The 27500-nt window shown below is 44.6% G+C and overlaps 2 protein-coding genes across 10 annotated transcripts in view; both read left to right on the top strand.

Annotated features, from left to right (window-relative positions):
* LOC138636861 (cGMP-dependent protein kinase 1-like) overlaps positions 1-23908 on the top strand; it is a 24608-nt gene extending 700 nt beyond the window's left edge. The window contains exons 1-18 of one of the 3 annotated variants that reach the window (XM_069725137.1): positions 1-1236; positions 3167-3333; positions 6500-6613; positions 10845-10950; positions 11431-11494; positions 11576-11653; positions 11744-11838; positions 13068-13133; positions 13543-13617; positions 16423-16519; positions 18325-18464; positions 18815-18904; positions 18979-19120; positions 19894-20057; positions 20165-20287; positions 20389-20451; positions 20540-20606; positions 21240-23908. The exon at positions 1-1236 is cut by the window's left edge and continues 700 nt beyond it. In XM_069725137.1, coding sequence (XP_069581238.1) covers positions 917-1236; positions 3167-3333; positions 6500-6613; positions 10845-10950; positions 11431-11494; positions 11576-11653; positions 11744-11838; positions 13068-13133; positions 13543-13617; positions 16423-16519; positions 18325-18464; positions 18815-18904; positions 18979-19120; positions 19894-20057; positions 20165-20287; positions 20389-20451; positions 20540-20606; positions 21240-21338 — 2070 coding nt within the window. In that variant the 5' untranslated portion in view covers positions 1-916 and the 3' untranslated portion in view covers positions 21339-23908. Of the gene's footprint in view, positions 1237-1869; positions 1931-3166; positions 3334-6499; positions 6614-10844; positions 10951-11430; positions 11495-11575; positions 11654-11743; positions 11839-13067; positions 13134-13542; positions 13618-15368; positions 16092-16422; positions 16520-18324; positions 18465-18814; positions 18905-18978; positions 19121-19893; positions 20058-20164; positions 20288-20388; positions 20452-20539; positions 20607-21239 lie in introns of those variants that run through there. The other 2 variants (XM_069725138.1, XM_069725139.1) reach the window with 2 other exon arrangements.
* Positions 23909-26219: 2311 nt separating this feature from the next.
* LOC138636878 (protein FAM13C-like) overlaps positions 26220-27500 on the top strand; it is a 10538-nt gene continuing 9257 nt past the window's right edge. For 2 of the 7 annotated variants that reach the window (XM_069725164.1, XM_069725163.1), the window contains exon 1: positions 26220-26918. In XM_069725164.1, the coding sequence (XP_069581265.1) occupies positions 26705-26918 (214 nt within the window). In that variant the 5' untranslated portion in view covers positions 26220-26704. The remainder of the gene's footprint in view (positions 26919-27500) is intronic. The other 5 variants (XM_069725168.1, XM_069725165.1, XM_069725170.1 and 2 more) reach the window with 3 other exon arrangements.

Below are 27500 nucleotides of genomic sequence, written 5' to 3'. Positions count from 1 at the left end.
TCATTTGATTTATTATCTGTTATGTTTGAGTAGTTTTATTATTTAAAAACCTTTTTTTGCAGCGTTGAGGCACCTTGAGGATCTTGAAGAGTCCAGTAGGAGGCGCTCTAGCAAACAAAAGCCCAAGAAATCCTCACAGACACCCAGTTAGATCCCGAAACAACAAATCTGTTTTTTCCTGCTGGTGGAACTTCTGAGTCCGTCTGACAAGATCCAGAAGGACCGTTTCGCCACCGGGACCAGGGAACCCTGAGAGAACCCAAGAAATGCGTCAGATTCTGGAGGGATTCTGAACTACCATCTCTGAGGAACTGCAGTGGGACCCTCAGGAGGTCCAGGGACTGTTGGGAACCTGGAGAGAACCCTGAAATGTTCTGGAACCAGAAAGAACCCTGAAGACATGTGAGAAAGAACCTTCACAGAAACTCTGAGGGGAACCTCAAGACCCGAGGAGATCTGGAGGAATCTGCCTGGAGTAACCCCAGAAGAACCATAAGGACTTTCACGACTCACCGTGAATCTTTAAAGGGTGTTGAAGGTTCAAGAGAAACCCTGAAAACACAAAGAGCGACCTGCAAGATCCCGACCAGTGCTGCGAATGGGTCAGGACTTTGAGGAACCTGAAGTAGCTTTTTTTATGAACTGTAGAACTCTGTAATCTCTGTGGAACTCTGGGGGTTCATACAGTAAAACAAAAGAACCCGGCAAGACTGAGCAAGCTGGAGTATGTTTATAAACCTCCAGGAACCCAACATAAAACTCTTAAGTGCCTTGAGGAACCCCAAAAGAATCCTGGGGAAACCTCAGGACCTCAAAGAAATCTGGGTTCCCTTGAGTCCAGTGATTTGAGGAAGCCTGTGGAGACTCCAAACATCCAGAGGACCCTGAGACCTGCCCAGGGACCCCCGGAGGACCGATGGGAACCCTGCGGGACCTGCAGTACGCCCTGCAGGAGAAGATCGAGGAGCTGCGGCAGCGCGACGCCCTGATCGATGAGCTGGAGCTGGAGCTGGATCAGAAGGACGAGCTGATCCAGCGGCTACAAAACGAGCTCGACAAGTACCGGTCCGTGCTCCGGCCCGCCACGGCCCAGCAGGTCCAGGCCCAGCAGAAGAACCTCGTCCTGCAGCCGGACCAGCACCGCAGCAAGAGGCAGGCCATCTCCGCCGAGCCGACCGCCTACGACATCAACGATCTGAGCCACGTCACCCTGCCCTTCTACCCCAAGAATCCAGAGTACGTAAATGACACGGCCATCCACCAGAAAATCCTCCTCAGGAAGGGGTTGTGTCCTCAGGAAGGGGTTGTGTCCTCAGGAAGGGGTTGTGTCCTCATGAAGGGGTTGTGTCCTCAGGAAGGGGTTGTGTCCTCAGGAAGGGGTTGTGTCCTCAGGAAGGGGTTGTGTACTCAGTTCACTTTTTTGCAGCTCTTCATCAGATATGTTAGTTTCTGGTTCCTTGTTAGTTTCTGGTTCCTGAGTTCCATCATAACATCAGTTCATGTCTGAGCTCATATAAAAGTCTGATAGAATAATAAGACGATGCTGCTGTAGGTAAACAGCAGAAATCCAGTTGCTGTTTATTCTCTTTGAGAAGATTCACACCAGTTACCAAATACAAACCCAGTTTTAAACCGGTCCAGAACCAGTTTAAAACTGTTCCAAAGTCAATATAAATGGAGCGGAACCGTCTTGGTTCTGGTGGTTTGTTTGGATCTCGTCCTCGGCGCTGTACAGGAGTGACGCCGGGACGACTTTCCTCAGAGGAAACAGCTTCTCGTTATCTGATCTTGATTGAAACACATGACGACTGGTGATGAACACGTGACGTCTCGATGTCTCGGACCGACGGACCGAACCGTTCCAGTCCGGTTCTACAGGAACAGAACCAGCTGTCGTTACCGAACGTCAGGACGTGTTTATCAGTTACAGGTCAGGAAATGTGAAGCGAAACACTCGTGTGTGTGTGTGTGTGTGTGTGTGTGTGTGTGTGTGTGTGTGTGTGTGTGTGTGTGTGTGTGTGTGTGTGTGTGTGTGTGTGTGTGTGTGTGTGTGTGTGTGTGTGTGTGTGTGTGTGAACATCCACTAGCTCTCCTGCTGTCTGCAGCAAAGCAGACGAGTTAATGATCAGCTGAGAGGGCTTTTATTTTGAAACTTCTGCGCTCCTGTCTGTCAAACTGATGTCATCGTTATGACGACCATCAGCTCTTTACTCATAATTCTGATGGTTGGTTTTATTGAATCAGTGATCCTCGATCGTTAAGGTACATCAGAGATGGTTTGTGTTGAAACATTCGTTGAACGGTGTTGCCATGGCAACGTGCAGTGTCTGAGATTTTCTGTTCCGCAAAGATTTGACACCAAATCTGATGTTTCTCTGCTGAACGTCGTTCAGGTTTTCTACGTCGGGTCTTTGTAGGATGAAGAAGCTCTTCAGCTTCTTTCTGGTGTTTTTAGTTTCTCTGTTGACGACATTTTTACGAAGTTTCCGCACGTCGTCGCTTCGTTTCTGCGTCCGGCGGTTCTGACGTGTTCCTGCTGCTTCATTGGAGCCTTTTTAATTATTAGGACATTTTATTGTCTTCTTTGTTCTTGTTTCTCTTTGAACTACTTCCTGTTTCCTTCCTGTGATTTTCTTTCAAGTAAATTGTTTTTTGGTTCCCAGTTTTTTATCTTCTTCATTTCCTGTCTTTATTTTTTTTGTCTTTCATTGCATTTTATTTTCCTTCTTCCCATTATGGAGTAAAAATACGAGGCCAACCGTCACCTGAGTTTCTAAACTTTGCCAGAAGAAGAAGGAGGAGGAGGTGGAGGAGGAGGATGAGGAGGAAGATGAGGACGACAAGGAGGAGGAGATGGAGGAGGTGGAGAAGGAGGAGGATGAGGAGGAGGACGAGGAGGAGGAGATGGAGGAGGAGATGGAGGAGGAGGAGGAGGTGCAGCTGCTCACAAAGTCTCCAATTAAAACTTTACTTTTACTTTGAAGGAGACAATCAGCTTCAATCATTTTATTATCAGAGTAAAACGTTAAATGATTTATTTATTATATTTATTTATAGTCACTTCCTCCAACATTAAAAAGCTTATATTTTGTAATCCAATGACCAACTGATCACAGACAGCGATTGAACGATAGATTATTGATGATGACGTGTAACCTCGTCTCAGGTCCAAGCAGCTGATCAAAGACGCCATCCTGGACAACGACTTCATGAAGAACCTGCAGCCGTCTCAGATCCAGGAGGTGGTGGACTGCATGTACCCGGTGGACTACGGGACGGACGCCTGCATCATCGAGGAGGGCGATGTGGGCTCGCTGGTCTACGTGATGGAAGGTCGGTTCATTTATCCATTCGTGTCTGTTCCTTTAAACATTCATCACGAGTTTTTGCTCCGCCCACTTTTCCCTCCAAGTGAGGAAATAAAAAGTTCACTGTTTGAATCACCGAACTCTTCATCACAAACTCTTCATCACTAACGGACTCTTTTAATTGGTTAGCCTCGTTTTGATCCGCTCCCATTTGCACTTCCTTTATCTGTTTCAAAATAAAAGCCCTCTAGACTTTCACTAGACAATAACCTTTCAGTTCTTAGCCTGACTTTTATTGTGAAAGATTAAATGAATGATGAACGATTTGATGAATTTTGTTTCTACTCTTTCAGTTTCCACTCTTTCTGTTTCCACTGTTTCTGGTTCTACTGTTTCTGGTTCTACTGTTTCTACTCTTTCTGTTTCTACTCTTTCTGTTTCTACTCTTTCTGTTTCCACTCTTTCTGTTTCCACTACTCTTTCTGTTTCCACTCTTTCTGTTTCTACTGTTTCTGTTTCTTCTTTCTGTTTCTGTTTCTACCGTTTTTGTTTGTTCTGTTTCTACTGTTTCTGTTTCTACTCTCTCTGTTTCTACCGTTTCTGTTTCTACTATTTGTTTCCACTGTTTCTGTTTCTACTCTTTCTGTTTCTTCTGTTTCTACTATTTGTTTCCACTGTTTCTGTTTCTACTCTTTCTGTTTCTACTCTTTCTGTTTCTACTGTTTCTATCGGCGCTCTCTGCTTGTATTTATAGCTGCTTGTTATATAAACCGCCTGTTCGTTCCTCCCACTGAAAACTGGAGGTGAAGCTGCAGTCAGAGGATGTTTAACATGTTTGGGTTTCAGTCATGATTGATTATCTATTTATTGATTATCTATTGATTGGTTGTTAATTGATTTAAATTCAGCTCGGTTCAGTAGAAGTAGTTTTATTTTGAAGGTATTTGGACTCGGCAGGTGTTAATCTGTTCTGATAAGTTTCTGATTAAAAGGACTTCATGTTTTCTCGGTTTCACCTCTGATGTACGATGATGTTTTACTTTTTTCCATTAAAGTTAGTTTCCGTGATGTTTTATTAAAGGAAAGCATCTCCTCGCCCCGTTTTGGGTCACATGACCTTTGAGAAGAATCCCATAAACCTGCCGGCAGCCCGACGGTCACGTTGTGTTTTTCTTTCAAACCTTTTAGTCTCTGTGTTTCTGAACTCTCCACAACAATCCTCCAGATGGCCGATCCTCTGAGTCGGTGGGCGGCAGCGAGCGGCGTGAAACAACCGATGACATTTCTATGGAAATAAAGCTGCTGGGTGGATAAAACCCGGCTGAATTGAAGAGAGAGTCCTCACCGTGTGGAGGATCTCTTTGTGTCAGAATTTATGTCAGAGACGCACGCTAATCAGAAAATAACTGTTAAAATGACTTATTTTTGAATGGAGTCTGGTGTGGGCAGCAGAGGTCCAGCAGGCAGATTGTTGTACTACTGTGTGTGTGTTTGTGTGTGTGTGTGTGTGGGAGGGAGGGGGAGAAAAGGGGAGGATATAATGACTTGTGTCACAGGAAGAGGAAGTGATCCCTAAAAACAGACCACAGGGAAGATTTGATAGATTGTGTGTGTGTGTGTGTGTGTGTGTGTGTGTGTGTGTGTGTGTGTGTGTGTGTGTGTGTGTGTGTGTGTGTGTGTGTGTGTGTGTGTGTGTGTGTTATGAATATGCCGATCATTAATTCTGTGTTTAGAGGAAGAAACAAATGCAGTAGTTTTGTCTCATTATGTAAAAGATAGGAGACACACACATGCTGGTCTTTCTATCCGTGTGAGGACTCTCAGTAACATGTTTCAAGGTCCTGCGGATGGCAGGACCTTGAATTTTAACCGAAACCTGAATCCATTAAACAGACCTTTGACGCCGTGAGGACCGACTCTCCTCACAGAGATGATTTGGAACAGAAATGTGACCACACAAAGGTAGATGAAAGACACACACAACTCTGTGGATGCGGTTGGTATGGCAACATGTTGGATGACCATATTTGGCATTTAAAATGTTTTCACAGTTTGGAAATTTTGACTTTTATTGAAAAAGGAGGAATAAAACCAGAAAGGAAGGAAGGCTTCTTGTGTATGTGTGTGTACGTTTGTCCATCTATCTTTGTGGGGACCGGAGTGTGTTTTAGTTCTGGGAGTGAGAAGACTCCGGTCGGTCCTCACAAACACAGAATGATGATGATGTCTTTGAAGGTCCTCACAACGATCGACGCACACACACATACACAATGCTGGTGGTGTGTGTGTGTGTGTGTGTGTGTGTGTGTGTGTGCGTCTATTGTTGTGAGGACCACACACACAATGCTGGTGTGTGTGTGTGTGTGTGTGTGTGTGTGTGTGTGTGTGTGTGTGTGTGTGTGTGTGTGTGTGTGTCCGCCCACACATGGACAATCGTACATTATGTAAAACAATGTTTCAGTCCAACATGAATCATCTCACCGTTAAACATTAAATGTTCACATCAACACGTTCTCAGGAAATATGAACAGTGAAGTTTAGTAAATTAAATAATATTCATCCAAAAATTATCATAACATGAAAAATCTCCAGAAAAAATTAATAAGATTCCTGAAAAAATATGATGGTAACAAGAAAAAGAAAAACCTCCAGAAAATATAAGTGAAATCTCTAAAAAGTGCCTAAAAAAACAATATATTAATATGTGATATTATTAACATGAGCCTTATAGTGTAGTACCACTGAGGACCACTAGGGGCTGTCTCTGTCAGTATATATACTCCCTCCTTCTGATCAGAGTTCTGGTCCATCTGGAAGAAGGCGGAGCTTAAAGACTAAAACTTCAGCCGAGCGTTTGTTCTTTAATCAGGATTCAGGTCATGAAGTGAAGACGAGTTCAGACGGTCGGAGGACGAAGAATCATCTTCATACTCACATTTACACAAAACACATTTTCTCTCATTAAATTAAAATATTCTGATCTGAACCATCCACAGCGCTCTGATCGGAGATGATACTCTTCCTTCTCCTCTTCCTCCTCCTCCCCTCCTTCTCCTTCTCCTCCTCCTCCTCAGGGAAGTTAAGAATGATAAACTCTGTCTAAACAGGCTTCAGAATACAGTTCCCATGATGCACGGGGGCGGAGACAGGATTACAGGTGTGTCTTCTCTCTCTCTGTGTCTCTCGCCCAGAGGGGAAGGTGGAGGTGACCAAAGAGGGGATGAAGCTGTGCACCATGGGACCGGGCCGCGTGTTCGGAGAGCTCGCCATCCTCTACAACTGCACCCGGACGGCGACGGTCCGCAGTGAGTACGGCGGGAGGGGGCGGAGCTAGTGTCTGTGTGCCTTAACCCATCAGAACCATCAGAACCTTCACAACCATCAGAACCATCAGAACTACCAGAACCATCAGAACCATCACAACTATCAGAACCATCAGAACCTTCACAACCATCAGAACCATCAGAACTACCAGAACCATCAGAACCATCACAACTATCAGAACCATCAGAACCATCAGAACCTTCACAACCATCAGAACCATCAGAACTACCAGAACCATCACAACCATCAGAACCATCAGAACCATCACAACCATCAGAACCATCAGAACCATCACAACTATCAGAACCATCAGAACCATCAGAACCTTCAGAACCATCAGAACTACCAGAACCATCACAACCATCAGAACCATTAGAACCATCACAACCATCAGAACCATCACAACCATCAGAACCAGGATCCAGTTCATGGCATCAGCTCTGAACTGCAGCTGGAACTTTATCTGCTGTTGAGATTTAACAGGAGGCAGAGTGTGTGTGTGTGTGTGTGTGTGTGTGTGGGGGGGGGGGGGGTGTCTGTGTATGTGTGGACCTCCAACTTTTTGTCAGGGCTTCCTGGTAGAGTGCTCACAAAGCAGCGGTTGCCAGGCAACACCATCCGGTCCATCCAGCCAATGAGCCCAGTTTTTTGGCACCTGTGTCTCCTTGGCAACAGCGTCGGGTTCAAGGAGATTCATTTCCGTTTGCAGAAGCTTTCAGCTGGAGTTTATCTGCTTCAAGTCTACGACACGGAACAGCAGCTCTGTTCATTACAATCAAATCTGTAGTACTCTGTAGTACTTTGTAGTATACTATATAGTACTCTGTAGTACTATATAGATATACTATATGTGTGTATAGATATACTATATAGTACTCTGTAGTACTGTACAGTACTCTATAGGTTCCTCTCAGTGTCAATCGTGTTTGACGGACATCTAAAATGATTGACAGATGTCTCATGTAAACATTTGTCTCCACACATCTGCTCATTAAACCAGAGGAACTTTGTACAAGTCTGCATTTCCATGGAAACTTCAGGTGGATGTCTGGTAACCGTGGCAACCATCTCTGTCTGAGCATCAGGGCTGGAGTTTAGGGTTTGTTTTTCTGTACTTGTGAGACCTTCTACATGATGCATTAACAGGTCTTGAACCCAAACCTCACTCTGTCCATCATTCACTCATTTATTCATTCATTCATTCATTTATTCATTCATGATGAAGCTTCACGTGTTGATGAAGCTTCACGTGTTGATGAAGCTTCACCTCTTGATGAAGCTTCATGTGTTGATGAATCTTCACGTGTTGATGAATCTTCACGCGTGTTGGTGAATCTTCCCGTTTTGATGAATCTTCCCGTGTTGATGAATCTTCCCGCGTGTTGATGAATCTTCCCGTGTTGATGAATCTTCACGCGTGTTGATGAATCTTCACGCGTGTTGATGAATCTTCGCGTGTTGATGAATCTTCCCACGTGTTGATGAATCTTCCCGCGTGTTGATGAATCTTCCCGCGTGTTGATGAATCTTCCCGCGTGTTGATGAATCTTCCCGCGTGTTGATGAATCTTCCCGCGTGTTGATGAATCTTCGCGTGTTGATGAATCTTCGCGTGTTGATGAACCTTCCCTCGTGTTGATGAATCTTCCCGCGTGTTGATGAATCTTCGCGTGTTGATGAATCTTCGCGTGTTGATGAACCTTCCCTCGTGTTGATGAATCTTCCCGCGTGTTGATGAATCTTCCCCCGTGTTGATGAATCTTCCCCGTGTTGATGAATCTTCGCGTGTTGATGAATCGTCCCTCGTGTTGATGAATCTTCCCTCGTGTTGATGAATCGTCCCTCGTGTTGATGAATCTTCCCTCGTGTTGATGAATCGTCCCTCATGTTGATGAATCTTCTCGTGTTGATGAATCTTCGCGTGTTGATGAATCGTCCCTCGTGTTGATGAATCTTCCCCGTGTTGATGAATCTTCGCGTGTTGATGAATCGTCCCTCGTGTTGATGAATCTTCCCTCGTGTTGATGAATCTTCGCGTGTTGATGAATCTTCCCTCGTGTTGATGAATCTTCCCCGTGTTGATGAATCTTCGCGTGTTGATGAATCGTCCCTCGTGTTGATGAATCTTCCCTCGTGTTGATGAATCTTCCCTCGTGTTGATGAATCTTCTCGTGTTGATGAATCTTCCCTCGTGTTGATGAATCTTCCATCGTGTTGATGAATCTTCCCGCGTGTTGATGAATCTTCCCTCGTGTTGATGAATCTTCCCCCGTGTTGATGAATCTTCCCTCGTGTTGATGAATCTTCCCTCGTGTTGATGAATCTTCGCGTGTTGATGAATCTTCCCCCGTGTTGATGAATCTTCCCTCGTGTTGATGAATCTTCGCATGTTGATGAATCTTCCCCCGTGTTGATGAATCTTCGCGTGTTGATGAATCTTCGCGTGTTGATGAATCGTCCCTCGTGTTGATGAATCTTCCCTCGTGTTGATGAATCTTCCCCCGTGTTGATGAATCTTCCCCCGTGTTGATGAATCTTCGCGTGTTGATGAATCTTCGCGTGTTGATGAATCGTCCCTCGTGTTGATGAATCTTCCCTCGTGTTGATGAATCGTCCCTCGTGTTGATGAATCTTCTCGTGTTGATGAATCTTCCCTCGTGTTGATGAATCTTCCCTCGTGTTGATGAATCTTCCCTCGTGTTGATGAATCTTCCCGCGTGTTGATGAATCTTCTCGCGTGTTGATGAATCTTCCCGCGTGTTGATGAATCTTCGCGTGTTGATGAATCTTCCCCCGTGTTGATGAATCTTCCCGCGTGTTGATCAATCTTCACGTGTTAATGAATCTTCTCGTGTTGATGAATCATCCCTCGTGTTGATGAATCTTCCATCGTGTTGATGAATCTTCCCGCGTGTTGATGAATCTTCGCGTGTTGATGAATCTTCCCTCGTGTTGATGAATCTTCTGTTGATGAATCTTCCCGCGTGTTGATGAATCTTCCCCCGTGTTGATGAATCTTCCCTCGTGTTGATGAATCTTCCCTCGTGTTGATGAATCTTCCCCCGTGTTGATGAATCTTCCCCCGTGTTGATGAATCTTCCCCCGTGTTGATGAATCTTCCCCCGTGTTGATGAATCTTCCCGCGTGTTGATGAATCTTCCCCCGTGTTGATGAATCTTCCCCCGTGTTGATGAATCTTCCCCCGTGTTGATGAATCTTCCCCCGTGTTGATGAATCTTCCCCCGTCCCCCGTTGATGAATCTTCCCCGTGTTGATGAATCGTCCCTCGTGTTGATGAATCTTCCCTCGTGTTGATGAATCGTCCCGCGTGTTGATGAATCTTCCCCCGTGTTGATGAATCTTCCCGCGTGTTGATGAATCTTCCCTCGTGTTGATGAATCTTCCCTCGTGTTGATGAATCTTCCCGCGTGTTGATGAATCTTCCCGTGTTGATGAATCTTCCCTCGTGTTGATGAATCTTCGCGTGTTGATGAATCGTCCCTCGTGTTGATGAATCTTCCCGTGTTGATGAATCCCCGTGTTGATGAATCGTGTTGATGAATCTTCCGTGTTGATGAATCTCCCCCGTGTTGATGAATCTTCCCTCGTGTTGATGAATCGTGTTGATGAATCTTCCCTCGTGTTGATGAATCTTCGCGTGTTGATGAATCTTCCCCCGTGTTGATGAATCTTCCCCGTGTTGATGAATCTTCCCCCGTGTTGATGAATCTTCCCGCGTGTTGATGAATCTTCCCCCGTGTTGATGAATCTTCCCCGTGTTGATGAATCTTCGCGTGTTGATGAATCTTCCCCCGTGTTGATGAATCTTCGCGTGTTGATGAATCTTCGCGTGTTGATGAATCTTCCCTCGTGTTGATGAATCTTCGCGTGTTGATGAATCTTCCCGCGTGTTGATGAATCTTCGCGTGTTGATGAATCTTCGCGTGTTGATGAATCTTCCCGCGTGTTGATGAATCTTCGTGTTGATGAATCTTCGCATGTTGATGAATCTTCCCGCGTGTTGATGAATCTTCGCATGTTGATGAATCTTCCCGCGTGTTGATGAATCTTCCCGCGTGTTGATGAATCTTCGCGTGTTGATGAATCTTCGCGTGTTGATGAATCTTCACGTGTTGATGAATCTCCCCGTGTTGATGAATCTTCACGTGTTGATGAATCTCCCCGTGTTGATGAATCTTCCCGTGTGTTGCAGCGGTGGCGTGTGTGAAGCTGTGGGCGATCGACCGGCAGTGTTACCAGACCATCATGATGAGGACCGGACTCATCAAACATGCCGAGTACATGGACTTCCTGAAGAGGTGACATCTGCTCTCACTGCAGTACAGCAACTTCCTGTGGCTGTTTCAAAATAAAAGCTAGTGTTTTAATGTGAAGGAGATGCAGTGGACGCTTTGCTTTAAGATGTGATCCAGTAAACTGAAGTGCTTTTAATTTGAAGTCATGTTTATTATTAATATTATTGTTTTTATTCCTCGTGTTTATTCCACTCTATTGATTTTAACAGTTTTATTGTCCTGATTCTTCTTTCATCTTCATTATTTATGTATTTAATCTATTTTTGTGTATTTTTGCTTTTTATTTTGGTGTTATTATAATTTAACTGCATGTTTGTTTGAAAGGTGAAATTTAAATAAATTTAACGTCAATCAGATGGATCAGAAACAGAGATTGGTACTTCCTGAAACAACAGTTTTCACTGTTTATAGAAACTGATCACTGATGATGTCATCAGTTATTGATCAGTGTGTTGACTTCATGAGCACCTTGTGTATTGGCAGTGTTCCCACCTTCCAGGGTCTCCCGGAGGAAACTCTCAGCAAACTAGCCGACGTCATGGAGGAGGTGAGTTTGAAACACGACACGCCTCCTTATTGGTCGGGTCACGCTGTCCATCATCCAATCAGACGCTCTGCTCTGTGACAGACCCACTACGAGGACGGGGAGTACATCATCCGGCAGGGAGCCCGCGGAGACACCTTCTTCATCCTCAGCAAGGGCACGGTCAGTTCTACTGACTCATCACGACCTGCCAATCACACCTCTCCACAATCTACTGACTCATCACGACCTGCCAATCACACCTCTCCACAGGTGAACGTGACCCAGCGGGACTCAACCAATCAGGAGCTGGTACACCTCAGGGAGCTCACCAGGGGAAACTGGTTTGGAGAGAAAGCGCTGCAGGGGTAAGATCATGTGACCCGACACAACCTATGACCCCCGAACCCTTAACCTCATATCCTGAACCCTTAACATCTAAAATTAAACTTTTTTAAATGAATTCCTTAAAATATGAAACATTAACGTGTGAATTGAATTTCTTGACACATAAAGTAAAACTGAGTGGGCTTTTTTGTCCTGATGGTGGCGCCAGAGGAGAGGTCAAAGGTCACCAACATGTTTAGGACCATGAACATGGACAGAGGGTCTGTGTGTGTGTCCTGCAGTTATTTAGGGTCAAAGGTCAGAGGTCAGAGTCTCAGGGAGTCTGACAGGAAATTACGTCCCAGCAGAGGAGCTCTTGTTAAAGGTGTGTGTGTGTGTGTGTGTGTGTGTGTGTGTGTGTGTGTGTGTGTGTGTGTGTGTGTGTGTGTGTGTGTGTGTGTCTGTGTGTCTATGTGTGTGTGTGTGTGTGTGTGTGTGTGTGTGTGTGTGTGTGTGTGTGTGTGTGTGTGTGTGTGTGTGTGTGTGTGTGTGTGTGTGTCTGTGTGTGTGTCTGTGTCTGTGTGTCTGTGTGTGTGTGTGTGTGTGTCTGTGTGTGTGTGTGTGTGTGTGTGTGTGTGTGTGTCTGTGTGTGTGTGTGTGTGTGTGTGTGTGTGTGTGTGTGTGTGTGTGTGTGTGTGTGTGTGTGTGCGTGTGTCTGTGTGTGTGTGTGTGTGTGTGTGTGTGTGTGTGTGTGTCTGTGTCTGTGTGTCTGTGTGTGTGTGTGTGTGTGTCTGTGTGTGTGTGTGTGTGTGTGTGTGTGTGTGGTGTGTGTGTCTGTGTGTGTGTGTGTGTGTGTGTGTGTGTGTGTGTGTGTGTCTGTGTGTCTATGTGTGTGTGTGTGTGTGTGTGTGTGTGTGCGTGTGTGTGTGTGTGTGTGTGTGTGTGTGTGTGTGTGTGTGTGTGTGTGTGTGTGTGTGTGTGTGTCTGTGTGTCTATGTGTGTGTGTGTGTGTGTGTGTGTGTGCGTGCGTGTGTGTGTGTGTGTGTGTGTGTGTCTGTGTGTGTGTGTGTGTGTGTGTGTGTGTGTGTGTGTGTGTGTGTGTGTGTGTGTGTGTCTGTGTGTGTGTGTGTGTGTGTGTGTGTGTGTCTGTGTGTGTGTGTGTGTGTGTGTGTGTGTGTGTGTGTGTGTGTGTGTGTGTGTGTGTGTGTGTGTGTGTGTGTGTGTGTGTGTGTGTGTGTGTGTGTGTGTGTGTGTGTGTGTGTGTCCACAGGGAGGATGTGAGAACAGCCAACGTCATTGCTGCTGGCGCCGTCACCTGCCTGGTCATCGACCGAGAGTAAGACAGTCTGTTTCCTGTTCGTTCACGTGTTCATTCGGTTCAGCTGCGTGTCGCTGAGCACACGCTTCATTCACAACATGCCTGAGTCGTGTGTTTAAGTTTATCTGTGAACTGCATCTTTAACATGGAGCGGGTTTTTATTTCTGGTCCTGTTTGAACCTGCAGAGAGACGCTCCTGCCCTCTGCTGGTCGTCATCGGCAACCACACACACACACACACACACACACACACACACACACACACACACACACACACACACACACACACACACACACACACACACACACACACACACACAGGTGTAAAACAATAAACACGCTGAACAACTTGTTTATAAAGTTAATTAATGGAATATATCAGAACATGTTGCTGCGTTCTGATTGGCTGCCGTCTCTCCCTCCTCAGCTCATTCAAGCATCTGATTGGTGGACTGGACGACGTTTCAAATAAAGGCTACGAGGACGCTGAAGCTAAGGCCAAGTAGGTTTATCTCACACACACACACACACACACACACACACACACACACACACACACACACACACACACACACACACACACACACACACACACACACACACACACACACGTCATCGATCATATAAATGATGAGTTGATGAAAATAATGATAAAAGTAAGTGAAGCTGAAATTGCCGTGTTGCTCCTTCAAGTCTGCGTCACGCGTGTGTCCTTCATCATGTCAGCAGCTGGTCCGTGTTTACAGCGTGTCAGGACATTCTGCTCATGTAAGACGAGCTGCAGCCTGAAGACGGACGGGGACTCGAGGACACGGGTGACACCGGGACTCAAGGTCTCGGGGACACGAGAACTCGGGGACACCGGAACTTGTCTCCATGTCTCCGTCCGTCACTCAGCAGACTGTTAGCATGTTAATGCTAATCGGAGCACGTTTGGTTTTGTTTGCGAACATTTGACTTTTCTCACTCATATTACTTTTTTCTATTAAGTGTTTTATGTTGACATTTGTTTAGTTTTTTACAGTAGTATTATCTTGTTTTAAATTCAAATTATAGAAATATATTCATATAAAGCAGATTAAATATGTAAAACATAAAATGATGAAGACGCCAAATAAAAGCACAATTAAAGTTATAAAGACGATGAAATATGATCACATAAAATCAGCATCAACGTGTTGTTGAAATGTGTTTTTAAAAGCCTTGCTGTTTCCTTCCCATATTTCCCATCATGCACTTCGTGTGTTCAGGTTGAATCTCGTTGTTCTCAACATCACTGACTAACTTTAGAGTGTTTATGAGTCGCTTCGTCCTCAACGACTGACAGCAGCTTCTGTTTCTGCAGAAATCTGATTCCAGGAAGTAGACTGGCCCCTGATTGGACACAAACACACACACAGGAGTCTGTTGGGTGTGTGTGTGTGTGTGTGTGTGTGTGTGTGTGTGTGTGTGTGTGTGTGTGTGTGTGTGTGTGTGTGTGTGTGTGTGTGTGTGTGTGTGTGTGTGTGTGGGGGGAGCGGGTTTTTCTGAGAGTGTCAAGATTTTATTTAGACATGAAATATTAGAGGTAAAAACATCAACATATTTATTTCTACAAATTCCAATGAAATACAATACATACATTACCATGGCAACACAATCAGAGACTCTTATGTAACGTTGACCATATTTGGATGAGCTGGAGGAGGAGCCAGCGGTGGATCTGACTGATCTGATTGGAAACCTGACGATACTACGTCCCGCCCACCGATAGCTGTAACCTGACTGCACCACAGACCTGTCAATCAAACAGACACGCCCCCAAAAACAGGTCTTCTTGAATCTTCTTTTCTAATGAATGAGGGATTATTTTCAGATGGACCTCCAGAAAACTAAGAAGAAGGAGTGACTTTAGCTAACAACACCGAGATAACTGATGGACACATTTTATTCACTTTGGATTTGATGAGAGAAGTTGAATGGGAGTCTATGGAGCCGGAGGCTTTTTGGAGCCGACCTCTAGTGGCACTCGCTGGTATTGCAGCTGAAGACACTTCTGGATCAGAACCATTTTACAGAACTGAAGCTACAAACTCTTTAATATTCAGTCTGTGAGGTGAATGAGAAGCCTCTGCATCTTTGGTTCTGAGGACAGGACAGTCTGTCCTCCTGTCTGTCCTCCTGTCTGTTTAATACCGGGCTGCGTTCATTGGCTGAACCTCTCAGCAATGTTTCCAGCTGCTAAAAATACCTTCATGGCGGTCGTCCTGTCAGGATGTCATTACAGCCTGCAGGACTCGCCCGATCGGACCTGGAGGTCATCCTCACTCTGTCTTTCTGTTTGGACCGTCAAACCTGTTATTATTAAGTATCCGGTAGATTTCCTCGTCCTCCTCTGCGGTCGTGTTCTGGGTTCTGACGGCGTCCCGTTCGGTTCTTCGTTGGCCTCGTTTGGACCCTTAATGCTCATAGAGCTGGAGGATCTGGCAACGTCAGCGCCCGCTCGGTACCGTAGGACCAGAACCTGGACCGTATGCTGCCGCCCTCACACCTGTCCTCACACCCGCCCTCACACCCGCCCTCACCATGTGAGCTGGAGGTGGAGCTCTTCCTTTCAGAAGGCTCTCCTGCGGACGCTCTGCCGAACCTTCTCCTGACGGCCGAAGAGTTTTAACATCGTGTTTTTAACTTCCGGTTTATTTTCCCGACTAAACTTTGACATTCCTGAAGACGGTTTTTGGTCCGTGTTGGACTGAAGACGGACAAAGTGTCTCGGCTCGAATTCTTCTGGAATAAATAACGTTTGGAGATGAGGGAGCTGCTGCCCGTCCCGGTGAGGAGGCAGAGAGAGCGGCTCACCAGCCTCCCGACTTCCTCTCCCCCACCCCCGTCCTCCTCCCCCTCCTCCTCCTCCCTCTTCTCCTCCTCCTCCATCACCTCCTACTCCATCCAAACCTCCAAGAAGTTCCCATTCTTCCACGTTATCAGATGCTGCAGGTATGACTGGACCTGTGTTGGACGGGTTTGAGGCTCCAATTGGTTGGTTCCGATGGTTCTGAATGGTTCCTATGGTTCCGTTGGTTCCATAGGTTCCATTGGTTCCGATGGTTCCATTGGTTCTGTTGGTTCTGATGATTCCGTTGGTTGCGATGGTTCTGTTGGTTCTGATAGTTCCGTTGGTTCTGATGTTTCCATTGGTTCCGATGGTTCTGATGTTTTTGTTGGTTCTGATGGTTCCGATGGTTCTGATGTTTCCGTTGGTTCTGATGGTTCCGATGGTTCCGTTGGTTCCGTCTTCACTGACGTGTTTCTGTGTTTTTATTTCCAGATACGAGGCGGAGAACGTCTTCTTCTCCAGTCTGAAGCTCAACGACTTCAACATCATCGACACGCTGGGAGTCGGAGGCTTCGGACGCGTCGAGCTGGTATGACCTGAAAAGATCCAAAAAGATCCGTTAATCTCACTGAAGTTTGTCAACGACTGTTTGGTTTTATCTTCATGTGCTGAAACAGACTGTTTATCAGTTTGAAACCAGGTTCAGATTCAGATCAATCCAGTTTGACGTCCAGTTCAGAACCGCTCCACATCGGTTTGAGACCCGTTCCACAGTTCAGTCAAAACTCAGATCAGTGCCAAAATGGTTTGAGAACAGTTTAAAGTTCATTTCACATCAGCTTCAGACCAGTTTCAGAGTTCAGTCAGACGTGATTCATCTTAATTCTTAAACTAGATTTATCGTCTCTAACTTGTTTTTTGACTTAACGAGTTTCTCGGATCAGAAATCTTTCTCAGATGAATCTACAGTCCTGATTTGTTTGCGGGGCTCCCTGCTGATTGGTCGTTACGCTGTGGGAGGGTTAATGTCAGTTAGTGAGCACATGGTGCTCTCTGCTGCAGGGGGCGGGGCTAGAGGGTACTGAAGGTCGGAGGGGAAACCCTGCAGAGGGTTTGCCCAAAAACAGGAAGGAGTTCCCGCTCAGGATCTCCCATAGTCCCTCTGAGATATTTATAGTCTCAGTGTAACTCTGCTCTGAGGAAGAAGGTGACCTCTGACCTTTTGGGCTGCTGACTGACCCCAAATATTTTCCATCATGTGATGGCTCAGAGCGAATCCTCAGTGCAACCTGAGAGCATTACTGTCGAGTCACATTCCCAGATTGATCTGCTCTGAATAACTTAGCTTAGCATAAAGACCGGAACCAGAGGAAGCAGTTGGTTCGATCCAAAAGTCACGAAATCCATCCAACAACATCTTTAAAGCTAAAATAGCTTTTTCTCCCCGTTTCAAGTGTTTAAGCTAAACTAAGCTAGCTGTCTCAACTTGTTTAAGTCTTTATGCTAAGCTAAGCTAGCTGTCTCAACTTGTTTAAGTCTTTATGCTAAGCTAAGCTAGCGGTCTCATCTTGTTTAAGTCTTTGTACTAAACTAAGCTAGCGGTCTCGTTTTGTTTCCAATCCTGTTGCTAAGCTAACTGAGCTGTTTTGCCTTATTTCCGGACTTATGCTAAGCTAAGCTAGCTGTGTCCCCCCTGTTTCCAGTTTTTCTGCTAAACTAACGCTTGTATCCAGTCATACGCTAAGCTAAGCCCATTTTTTCCCCGTTTCCTGTTTTTATGCTAAGCTAAGTTAGCTGTTTTGCCTTATTTCCGGACTTATACTAAGCTAAGTTAACTGTATTCTCCTGTATCCAGTCATATGCTAAGCTAAGCTCGTGGTTTCCTCCTGTTTCCAGTCTTCATGCTAAGATAAACTAACCAACCACCTGCTAGCTCTATTTTCATATTTCACACAGACACGACAGAAACAGAATCTTTGGTAGAAGAAGAAGAATCTTTGTTTCCTCCCAGACTAAAGATCGTAAATCTCTTCATGATGTCATCATAGTGAAAACCAGCTGCTGGTGTCGGTTTCTGAGCGACCGCTGCGACATGTCAGAGCTCAGATAACATAACGTGAAGCACACGTCTGTAAATAGAGGGTTGCGTAACATTGTATGAAGACGGCGGCGAGGTGTTTACAAGCTGCTCGACTGACGGAGGGTTCAGATGTCAGACGTTTAAAAAAAAAAAAGGGCCCAACGGTCGTATTCAGGAGATCTGTGACCGATGAGAACTGTCAGGACTCAGTGCTAACAGCAGAATGCTCAGTGTGTCGCCACATTTTTACCTCAGCTGTCATTGTGAACGTTGTTACTCCTGCCGAGGGTCTGAAGGGGGCGCTGTGTGTTCAGGTGCAGCTGAAGAGCGACGCGGCGAAGACGTTCGCCATGAAGATCCTGAAGAAGCGTCACATCATGGACACGAGGCAGCAGGAGCACATCCGCTCGGAGAAACACATCATGACCGAGGCGCACTCTGACTTCATCGTCAGGTGATCAGCAGGAAGCAGCATCAGTCTAATCTTCCAGGTTTACAAAATAAAACAAAACATATTTCTTTTGGTCCTGACTTTCAAAATATATCATTGAGTTGTTTTTTAACAAAACTATGGCTGCTGAGAAAATATAATTATCAATTTACTTTAAAGAATCTTTCGAATGTGGTTCTGGCTTCCAAAACAAAAGCTGGCTTCAAATTAAAAGTTTCAATAGACGTAGTTTCTAAAGAAATATGTTTCTTATGAAAAGAAAGGAACAGTTGAAAAGAACTTTATCGAATATCAAACAGAAAACCGAAATGATTTCATCTGTACACACATTTTTTTTTGTCATTTGTTCGAAGGTTGTACCGCACCTTTAAGGACCGTAAGTACCTGTACATGCTGCTGGAGGCGTGTCTGGGCGGAGAGGTGTGGACACTGCTGAGAGACAGGTACGCGTCGCTCACCTGAAGCCCACCGGGTTCAAGCAGACAGACTGCTGACGTACAAATATGACCTGTTTCAGGGGTTCATTCGAAGACTCGACCACCAGGTTCTACACGGGCTGCGTGGTCGAAGCGTTCGCCTACCTGCACGCCAAAGGCATCATCTACCGAGACCTGAAGCCGGAGAACCTCCTGCTGGACAGCCGAGGATACGCCAAGCTGGTACGTTTAGTTCTCACCAAATACATCCAACCTCTCAGTCATGTTTAAACAGAAATATCCGAAAACTGTTGATGAACAAATTGGAAAATGTTCGATAACCGTCATGATTTAGAGTTGAAATGTCGGTTTTAAAGGTTTCCAGCCTCGTACGAAGTTTTGACGTTTTTTCAAAAAGCCTAATTTAAAGCGTCCAGTTCGAATGTTCAGGATTGTGGTTGAACTCGAAATCTGCTCTGAATTTTCAACTTATTCTGATGTTTTATCGACACAAACAAATCTTTAATATTTAAAATAAAATGAAAAGTGGTGACTTTTTTTCCGCTGTTAATCCTTTAAACAAAGCGTTTGATCAAAACAAAGTTAATATGAACAGCTGTTAGAATAAGATACAACAACAATATTAACTGATTACTGAGTAAAAACAAATCCGTAAACATTATTTACTTTTATAGTCACAGTTTAAAAGTGTCATAAAGGATTCAACTGGAGATTTTTGGTTTCGGTATCTTGAAAAGTGTTTGAATTTCACTCTGAAAAGGCTGCATGAACTGATTTTGACCTCTTTAGTTCCTATAAATCAGTAAGTGTTAAGAAAAAGACCTGTTTTTGTTTGATTTAGATTTTGTCCAGAAATCAGTTGGTTCTTCTTTTTGTTTGAAGGAACGCCAACAGAACGTTTCATAGAACTGTCTGCAGTCGTTTTGACTGAGAGTCACCTGATCAGACAGGACGATAAATGATAAAATATACAGTGTGAGTTGCGTGTTTTCCAGGTGGACTTTGGTTTCGCTAAGAAGATCGGTTTCTGTAAGAAAACGTGGACGTTCTGCGGGACGCCGGAGTACGTCGCTCCGGAGATCATCCTCAACAAAGGCCATGACGTCTCGGCAGACTATTGGTCTCTGGGCATCCTCATGTACGAGCTGCTGACTGGCAGGTGAGGACGCGAACAGTTGAGTCCGGTAGAGTCCGGTAGTCCGGTACAGTCAGTCCGGTAGAGTCCGGTAGTCCGGTAGAGTCCAACGGTTTGTTTTATGTCCGCAGTCCTCCGTTCTCGGGTCCCGATCCGATGAAAACCTACAACATCATCCTGAGAGGCATCGACATGATCGAGTTCCCCAAGAAGATCACCAAGAACGCCGCCAACCTCATCAAAAAGCTCTGCAGGTAGGGGGCGCTGTGAGTGGATTAGTATTATATAATTAATATATATATATGTGTGTATATATATATAATAAGTGTTGAACCGTGGCTGTCTGTGCTGATAGAGATAATCCTTCGGAGCGACTTGGGAACCTGAAGAACGGAGTCAAAGACATCCAGAAGCACAAGTGAGTCAGCTGTCCACATACTTTTGGTCATATTGTGTGTTTATAGTTATAAACTCCAGATGAAACTGATGAGGTTGTGTGTGTTCAGGTGGTTCGAAGGTTTTAACTGGGAGGGTCTGAAGAAAGGAACTCTGACTCCGCCCATCACACCTGACGTGAGTAGAAATAAAATTCACAAAACTCATCTTCTGCTTTCATCAAAGAAATACACGGAATCCCTGAAGTCTGACGTTCCTGACATTCAAAGGTTTATAGTCTGGAAAATATGTTTAACGTGTGACTTTCTGTTGGGACATCAATTCATTTCCAAAAAAATCTAAAACAGAAAAGGCCACATTTAAACAAAGAAGGGGTTCAGTCCCTCTCAGGGATGCTCAGATCTCAGAAGTGATGACGTTTGTTGACGGAATAAAGATCATGAGATGAAGCTGAAAGTTCTTAAATGGATCTGTGAGCTTAAATTATTTGATTTCATCACTAAGAAACCATTTATAGTTCAAATATTTAGACGTTTAGGTGTTTCCATTGGATTAAATACTTCAATAAAATTCAGCACAAAAGTCCAGTTGGAAATTCACTACAATCACAACTGAACTAAACATTTAACGGATCGATACTTTGGTATAACGTCGACAGATGCTCAGATATCTGATGGTGTATATATATATTTATATGTCCTGATATTATCATAAACCTGTCATAAAGGGTTTTAAACAGTGTTTTACACTTTAAGAGTGCTGAATTCACGTCAGTCAGAAGGTACCAGAGAAGTGTGCCTTGTGTTCCAGGTCTCCTCTCCGACCGACACCAGTCACTTCGACAGTTTCCCAGAAGACACAGAAGAACCGCCGCCAGACGACAACTCTGGGTGGGACTATGACTTTTAAAGATGCCACGAGCTCACGACGAACACAAAAATCCACGAGGCCGAACAAAGACGAGCGACGTTGTAGCGGACGTTTCCCGTTTCCACCTGAAGCACCGTACGATGGCTGTGTTGGTTTTAAGCACAGATGGACGCTGTGGGAATATTGTAGCTTTTCTAGATTTCAGATGCTGCCAGGGTTCGAGAACATAACTCAACGTTGGATCTACAAACATCCCAGCAGCACAAAAAATAAATTTCTAGGAGAAAGGTCTCGTGAGCCCAGATTCCTTTTTCAGCTGCAGAAAGGTTTTGGGTATGTTCCTCCGTCAGCAATCAGCAACCTGTGTACATCTTTCTTTAAGCTCCATGTGTTGCTGCAAGACTTTGTGTCCCACATTCTGCTGCAAGAAACCTCTCCATCAAATCTCTGAGAGCAGGAAACCAGCCGTAAAGACGTTTGACCGACGCCGACGTGATCCTAACCCTATTCCTCCAGATTCGACCCTCTAACGAACCCTCAACAACTTCTTGTTTCACTGCAGCTGAACTTTGGGTGCCTTCACCCATCAGTGGTCGGTTTTATGTCCAGGTGATGCTGCAGCGTCAGAGGCGGCTGGTTCATGATGTCACCAGAAAGCTGCTGCTTCAGCCAGGTAGTGAAGCCACCTGAAGCTGGAGCTCGTACCCGAGAACCAAGACTGTCTTTGTGGTATCTTCAATGCTGCGTTGTGTGGAAATGTGAACCTCTGAAGCAGTTCAGAACTGTAAGAACACAAAGCTTCATTCCCGTGACTTGAGGAGCCGACTCTTTACACATCTGGGAACAGGATGGGTGGAGGTCATCCCTCATTTCCATCCCAGTGTTGCCTTGTTTGTTGAACCAGCTCTGGCAGCAGAGAACTAGAGAACTGATGAAGGCTTCAGAAGGTCCTTCGGGTACCTCACGTCACCTTTTCTCTGCAGCCAATGGAAAACCTCCTGCTCCTGTGAAGTGTCCTTGATCGCTGCCTGACACTTGACCTTTGACCCCTGCGAGGGAGATCTCTCTACTGCTGCCTGTATGTGGTCGTTTTTAGAACCACCAGTCCAGGTTCAGCTCTGTGAGGGAGGGCTGGTGGACCGTCGAACCTCTGAACTGACAAACCTGAGGTCACCTTGATGCCTTCACTCCTCACTTCATTTTCTGGAACTAAAAATCCAAAGACGTTGGCTGTTGTAGCTGTTTTCACCTTCAGTGGAGGATTGGAGGGAGGTGACGCGAACATTTCCTCTTTTTAACTTTCCTTTCGGTCATTCTTTACGTTGTAAATCTTTAAAGCATGAGAACAGATATTTTGTAGATGTTTCCAAGACTTCCTACATATTTTTGCAGATAAACATTCAAGACGTGGATAAATATCTTTGACAAAAAGAAAATAAGACTATTAGGAAAGTTTGTTTGAGGTTCAGGACGGAGTTGTTCGCTGTCGTATTTTAAATGGACTCACTTAAATAACATCTCTTAACTGTATACGTCAGGGTGGAGTCAGACACGTGATGTCATCATGTATGCTGCCACCTTGTGGTAACAGCTTACTGCTACAACTTCAATGGACATCACAGATGTCAAAGACTTGTTGTTGGTGACTAAATTAGAAAATATCTAAAAAAATATGAAGAATCAAAGCATCAAAATTATACAAAATAAGATACGAGTGCGATGAAAATCATGAACGCTGTTGTTTACGTCCTTACCTGCTTCACACGCAGCATTAAAACATGTGTCCATTAGAGGGCAGAGCTTCCAGAACATAAGAGGACGAAACTGATGAGCTGCAACATGAAAGCAAGCCTTCATTCTCTGAAGTCCTGATTACTGTCACATGCTTACAATGTGGACATCTAGAAATGTTGAGTTCAAGTGGACGTGTGGTCTTGAGGATTTGTTTTGTTTTCGCAAATGAAGAGTTAAATGTGTTTATTTGAATATGTATTGGTGACATATTTTGTAGCCTTTTGTAAAAGCAGCTACTAGTTGTTCCACTTTGGTACGAAGTCTTCGTGTTAGCTGTCAGATTTTTATTTTTTGGTAAAGTAATCAGTGACGTGATGCATGAAAACAGTGATAAAAGTGTGTTTAGGTTTCACCACCAGAGGGCAGAATTCAGCCAGACACCATCAAATAAAGCAGTGCTCGACTCCCTCCTTGAATAAATACTTTTAATCGAGATGATCAGATGAATGTCGGCGTTTTAACTGCAGAGTTGGAGGAAGTTAGCTTAGCTTAGCATTGAAACTGGAAGCAGCTAGAAAATCTTCCAACAGCTCTGCAATTTAGTCACAGAATCATTTACGATTAACTTTTACTTTAACTATTACCTGGTGGGAAGCAGGTGAGAGATTGTGTCCTTGTTTTGCGGCTGATATCAAAGTCTATATGATACACCACTAACCCCTCTGAATGTCAATAATTAACACGGTAGACTATATCTCAGTTAATAAACATGTCAAATATCTTGATTAAATGTGTTTTAACACTCTAAGTTAAAACAGAAAAAACAACTGATGGTTTAAAGAAAAAGAACAGAATCAGCTTTAAAAAAAATATATATATTTTTTTTAAAAAGATGTGTTTAGACCAGAAGTACAAATCTTCATGTTTATATTGAATTTCAGTGATAATATTTTGTGGTTATGAGTTTGTGGGATGAAGCTCGTGTGTCAGTGATTTATTTGTATATATTGTGAATATTGTGCTTGATGGTGTATCAGCTGTTTGTTGATTATTATTATTATTATTATTATTTCAGAAGAGACCTTCTGACTCTCTTACTGTCTCTCAGTTCAAAAAAGCTTTATGGTCATGACTGTTAAAAACAAAACAAAAACTGTTTTGCCAAAGCAGATGAATCTGTTTAAAAAAAATAAAAGTTGTTTTAAAAAAAATGGGCTTTGCTCTTTATTTAATTCTTTAAGTTTAAAGCACATCACAGAAATAAGGTACATGTTGTTTGAAAAGTCTAGTTGCACATCACTTCCAAATTTGGAAAGTAAATAAATTAAGTTGATTGAACTTTTAAATGTGTATTCTTATTATTTTAACGTCTATTAGTGAAATAATGTTTTAATTAGAAAAATTTAAGTTTTAAAAATGATTTAATCCAAATAACTAGGAAAAAAAGAATACACAAAGTTTATATAACTTTATTATATAGTTTAATTATAATATTTCGTTTACATTTTGCTAAAAAACTAAAATAAATGTCCTGTCAATTCTTTCAGTCGGTGGTGGAAAAAGTCTTCAGATCCATTTCTTGTTTCAAGTGCTCTACGTTGTTCCTTTCATTTGCAAAGTTACCTTTTGAAAAGTATTTTTTCACAATAATCTTTAAAAATGACATAAGACATTAAACACGTTGTGGAGTCCGGAATTGTCTTTTTAAAATAATATCGAACTTCCTCACATACCCTAAATGAAGTTTCATGTTGTGTTCGAGCCGGGACTCGAACCTCCAACCTCCCGTACAGAACAGCGCATAAAGACCTTTCAACTTCTGAGCTGACGTCTGCCTCAACGGAGCTCCGTTCACAAATATGCCGAATAAAAAGGCGCTTCGGTTTCTGACCAGCTGTTCGGAGTAAAAGAGATTGATGATCTTTGCTGGACTGTCAGAACCTCTGCGCTCATTCGGCAAATTTAAAATTCACCTGAGAGCATGTGTTCAAGTCCAGTTTTAATTTGATCCAGGTATTCCCTGCCTCTCAGTGCTACAGCCCCGTGTTTCACATGAACGTGATTTGGATAAAGAGTGAATGCAGACATTTGCTTCATGCATCAGTGATTCATACAGATGTTCTGCTTCTTCCTGATTTAAGGAAGCTTTTGTCATCAGCAGAACTTCTGCGCTGCAGTACCGCTCTCTGCCTGAACGGCGCTCTACCGCTGCCTTTGTAAACAGGGGGGGGCGATGTTTCATCAAAACAATATTCAGTCCATGATGAAAACACAAATATGACAAAAAACTACACGAAATAATAGTTAATTTTCCAAAATTGAACGCCTCGATTGTGCGTCAATCTTCTCTGTTCCATTTCTTCTGTTTCTTCCCTCCAATCGCTGAACGGTCTTTTTCAAAGTTTCATCTTTGATGACCATATTTGTTCCAATTTCGAGAATCAGACTTTTGGCAATCCAATAGGAGAGCTGGATTTGTTCCAATTTCTCTCAGTCCCGCCCCGAAAGCGGAGACTTCGTTCAGAAAATGTACGTTTTAAGTTTTATTCTTTTATTTTACTGAAAAGTTTGTGGAAATCAGTTTTAAAACTTGTTTCAGACTGACGTGTTCGTTATAAGCGAGCGTTAGTTAAGCTAGTGCTGATTCAGACTTCTTAACGTGTCGGTTTGTATTTTTACGTCATGGCCGTTAATATTTGTTGTTTATTGTCCTGTTAACCAGCTGATCGACATTCTTGTTGTTTTGTTTTTTTTACTTTGCAGAACTTTGGAGAAAAGGTTTGATGATGTCAGAGTTTAATCTTCATGAGACCCATTAAACACTTCATCACTGTTCTGGTGTGAAACAGGAGCTCTGCCATTTAACCTGTTATTGATCAGGAGTGGTTGATTGACAGCTGATCAGGGAACTGCTGCAGTTTCACACCCAGAAACAATCTGCAGGATCACCAATAATCAGAATGACATGACGTCATCTGCATGTGAAGAGTTCATGACACCAAACAATCTGTCCAATTTAAACAAACATCTCAATTTAAAACATCAAACAGACTTCAAAACACCCCCCCCCCCCCCACCCACCTCTTCCTGCATTTTTATGAATGAGAAACACACACACGGTGACGTCACCAGCAAGCCCCTCCCCCTCTGATGCGGGGAAAACCTCACGATGAGAGAGAGAGGAGTCCACATGTCGTCCCGCCCCCCCCTTTCCTTCTCACGAGCCTGAGGATGAGTAATCCACCGGGGGGGGGGGGGACGCAGCATCATCATCAGTGAACGTGCACAAACGGAGGATGAAGATTCAAACCGTCTCAGCTGCGGAGCTTCGTCCGACCGGAGCGGGATAATTCCTGGAGGAGGTGACCAGCTGTCTGTGGGGGGACCCGACTAATCTCTGGAGCACAGAAGTGACAGAACCAGAACCAGGAGAGGAGGAAGGACCGGTGGACCTGACTAATCTCTGGAGGATGTTGTTTCCACTGACGGGACCAGACTAATTCATGGACCGCAGGCTGACCGACTCCTCTGGATTGTGGGAGCAGACTACTTCCTGCAGAGACAGCCTCGTACATCTCTCCCAGCCCATGTGATGTGACGGGGACCTGGTTAATACCTGGACTCCCTGACCCACATCCTCCTCCTGGGACCTGGTTAACACCTGGACCAGCATGTTCTGTTTCTGCCTGCAGAGTTCGCTGCTGAAGCTCCAGACGCTGGAGGTGGAGGGGGGGCCGTCGCTGGGGCCGTCCCCAGAGCAGAGCCCCCCGGCCCTGGGCAACAAGGAGCAGATGAGTCCCTGTGGGGGGACAGAGCTCGGAGCGAAGGACGGGAAGACACTGGTGCTCTGTCACACCGTTCCCACAGACGAGAACAGCCGGCCGGGTACAACACCTGTCTGTCTGTCCACCTGTCTGTCTGTCCACCTGCCTCTCTGTCCACCTGTCTGTCTGTCCCCCTGCCTCTCTGTCCACCTGTCTGTCTGTCCACCTGTCTGTCTGCCCACCTGTCTGTCTGTCCCCCTGCCTCTCTGTCCACCTGTCTGTCTGTCCACCTGTCTGTCTGCCCACCTGTCTGTCTGTCCCCCTGCCTCTCTGTCCACCTGTCTGTCTGTCCACCTGTCTCTGTGTGTGTTGTCAATTTAAAGAACAGCCACTCTGCTGCACGTGAGACACACTGACTTCCTCCTGCAGCCCTCCTCCTCTTCTTCACATCAAAGCTGCTAAACAGAGCAGACATCTCACCATCTCACCGTCTCACCATCTCATCTCACCATCTCATCTCACCATCTCACCGTCTCACCATCTCATCTCACCGTCTCACCATCTCATCTCACCGTCTCACCATCTCATCTCACCATCTCATCTCACCATCTCACCGTCTCACCATCTCATCTCACCGTCTCACCATCTCATCTCACCGTCTCACCATCTCATCTCACCGTCTCACCATCTCATCTCACCATCT

This window comes from Brachyistius frenatus, unplaced genomic scaffold (genome assembly GCF_029030835.1).
Source record: "Brachyistius frenatus isolate BFR_SWC_R1_liver_20210118 unplaced genomic scaffold, ASM2903083v1 Contig_411, whole genome shotgun sequence".
NCBI lineage: Eukaryota > Metazoa > Chordata > Actinopteri > Embiotocidae > Brachyistius > Brachyistius frenatus.
This window is presented reverse-complemented; position numbering and strand designations above follow the sequence as displayed.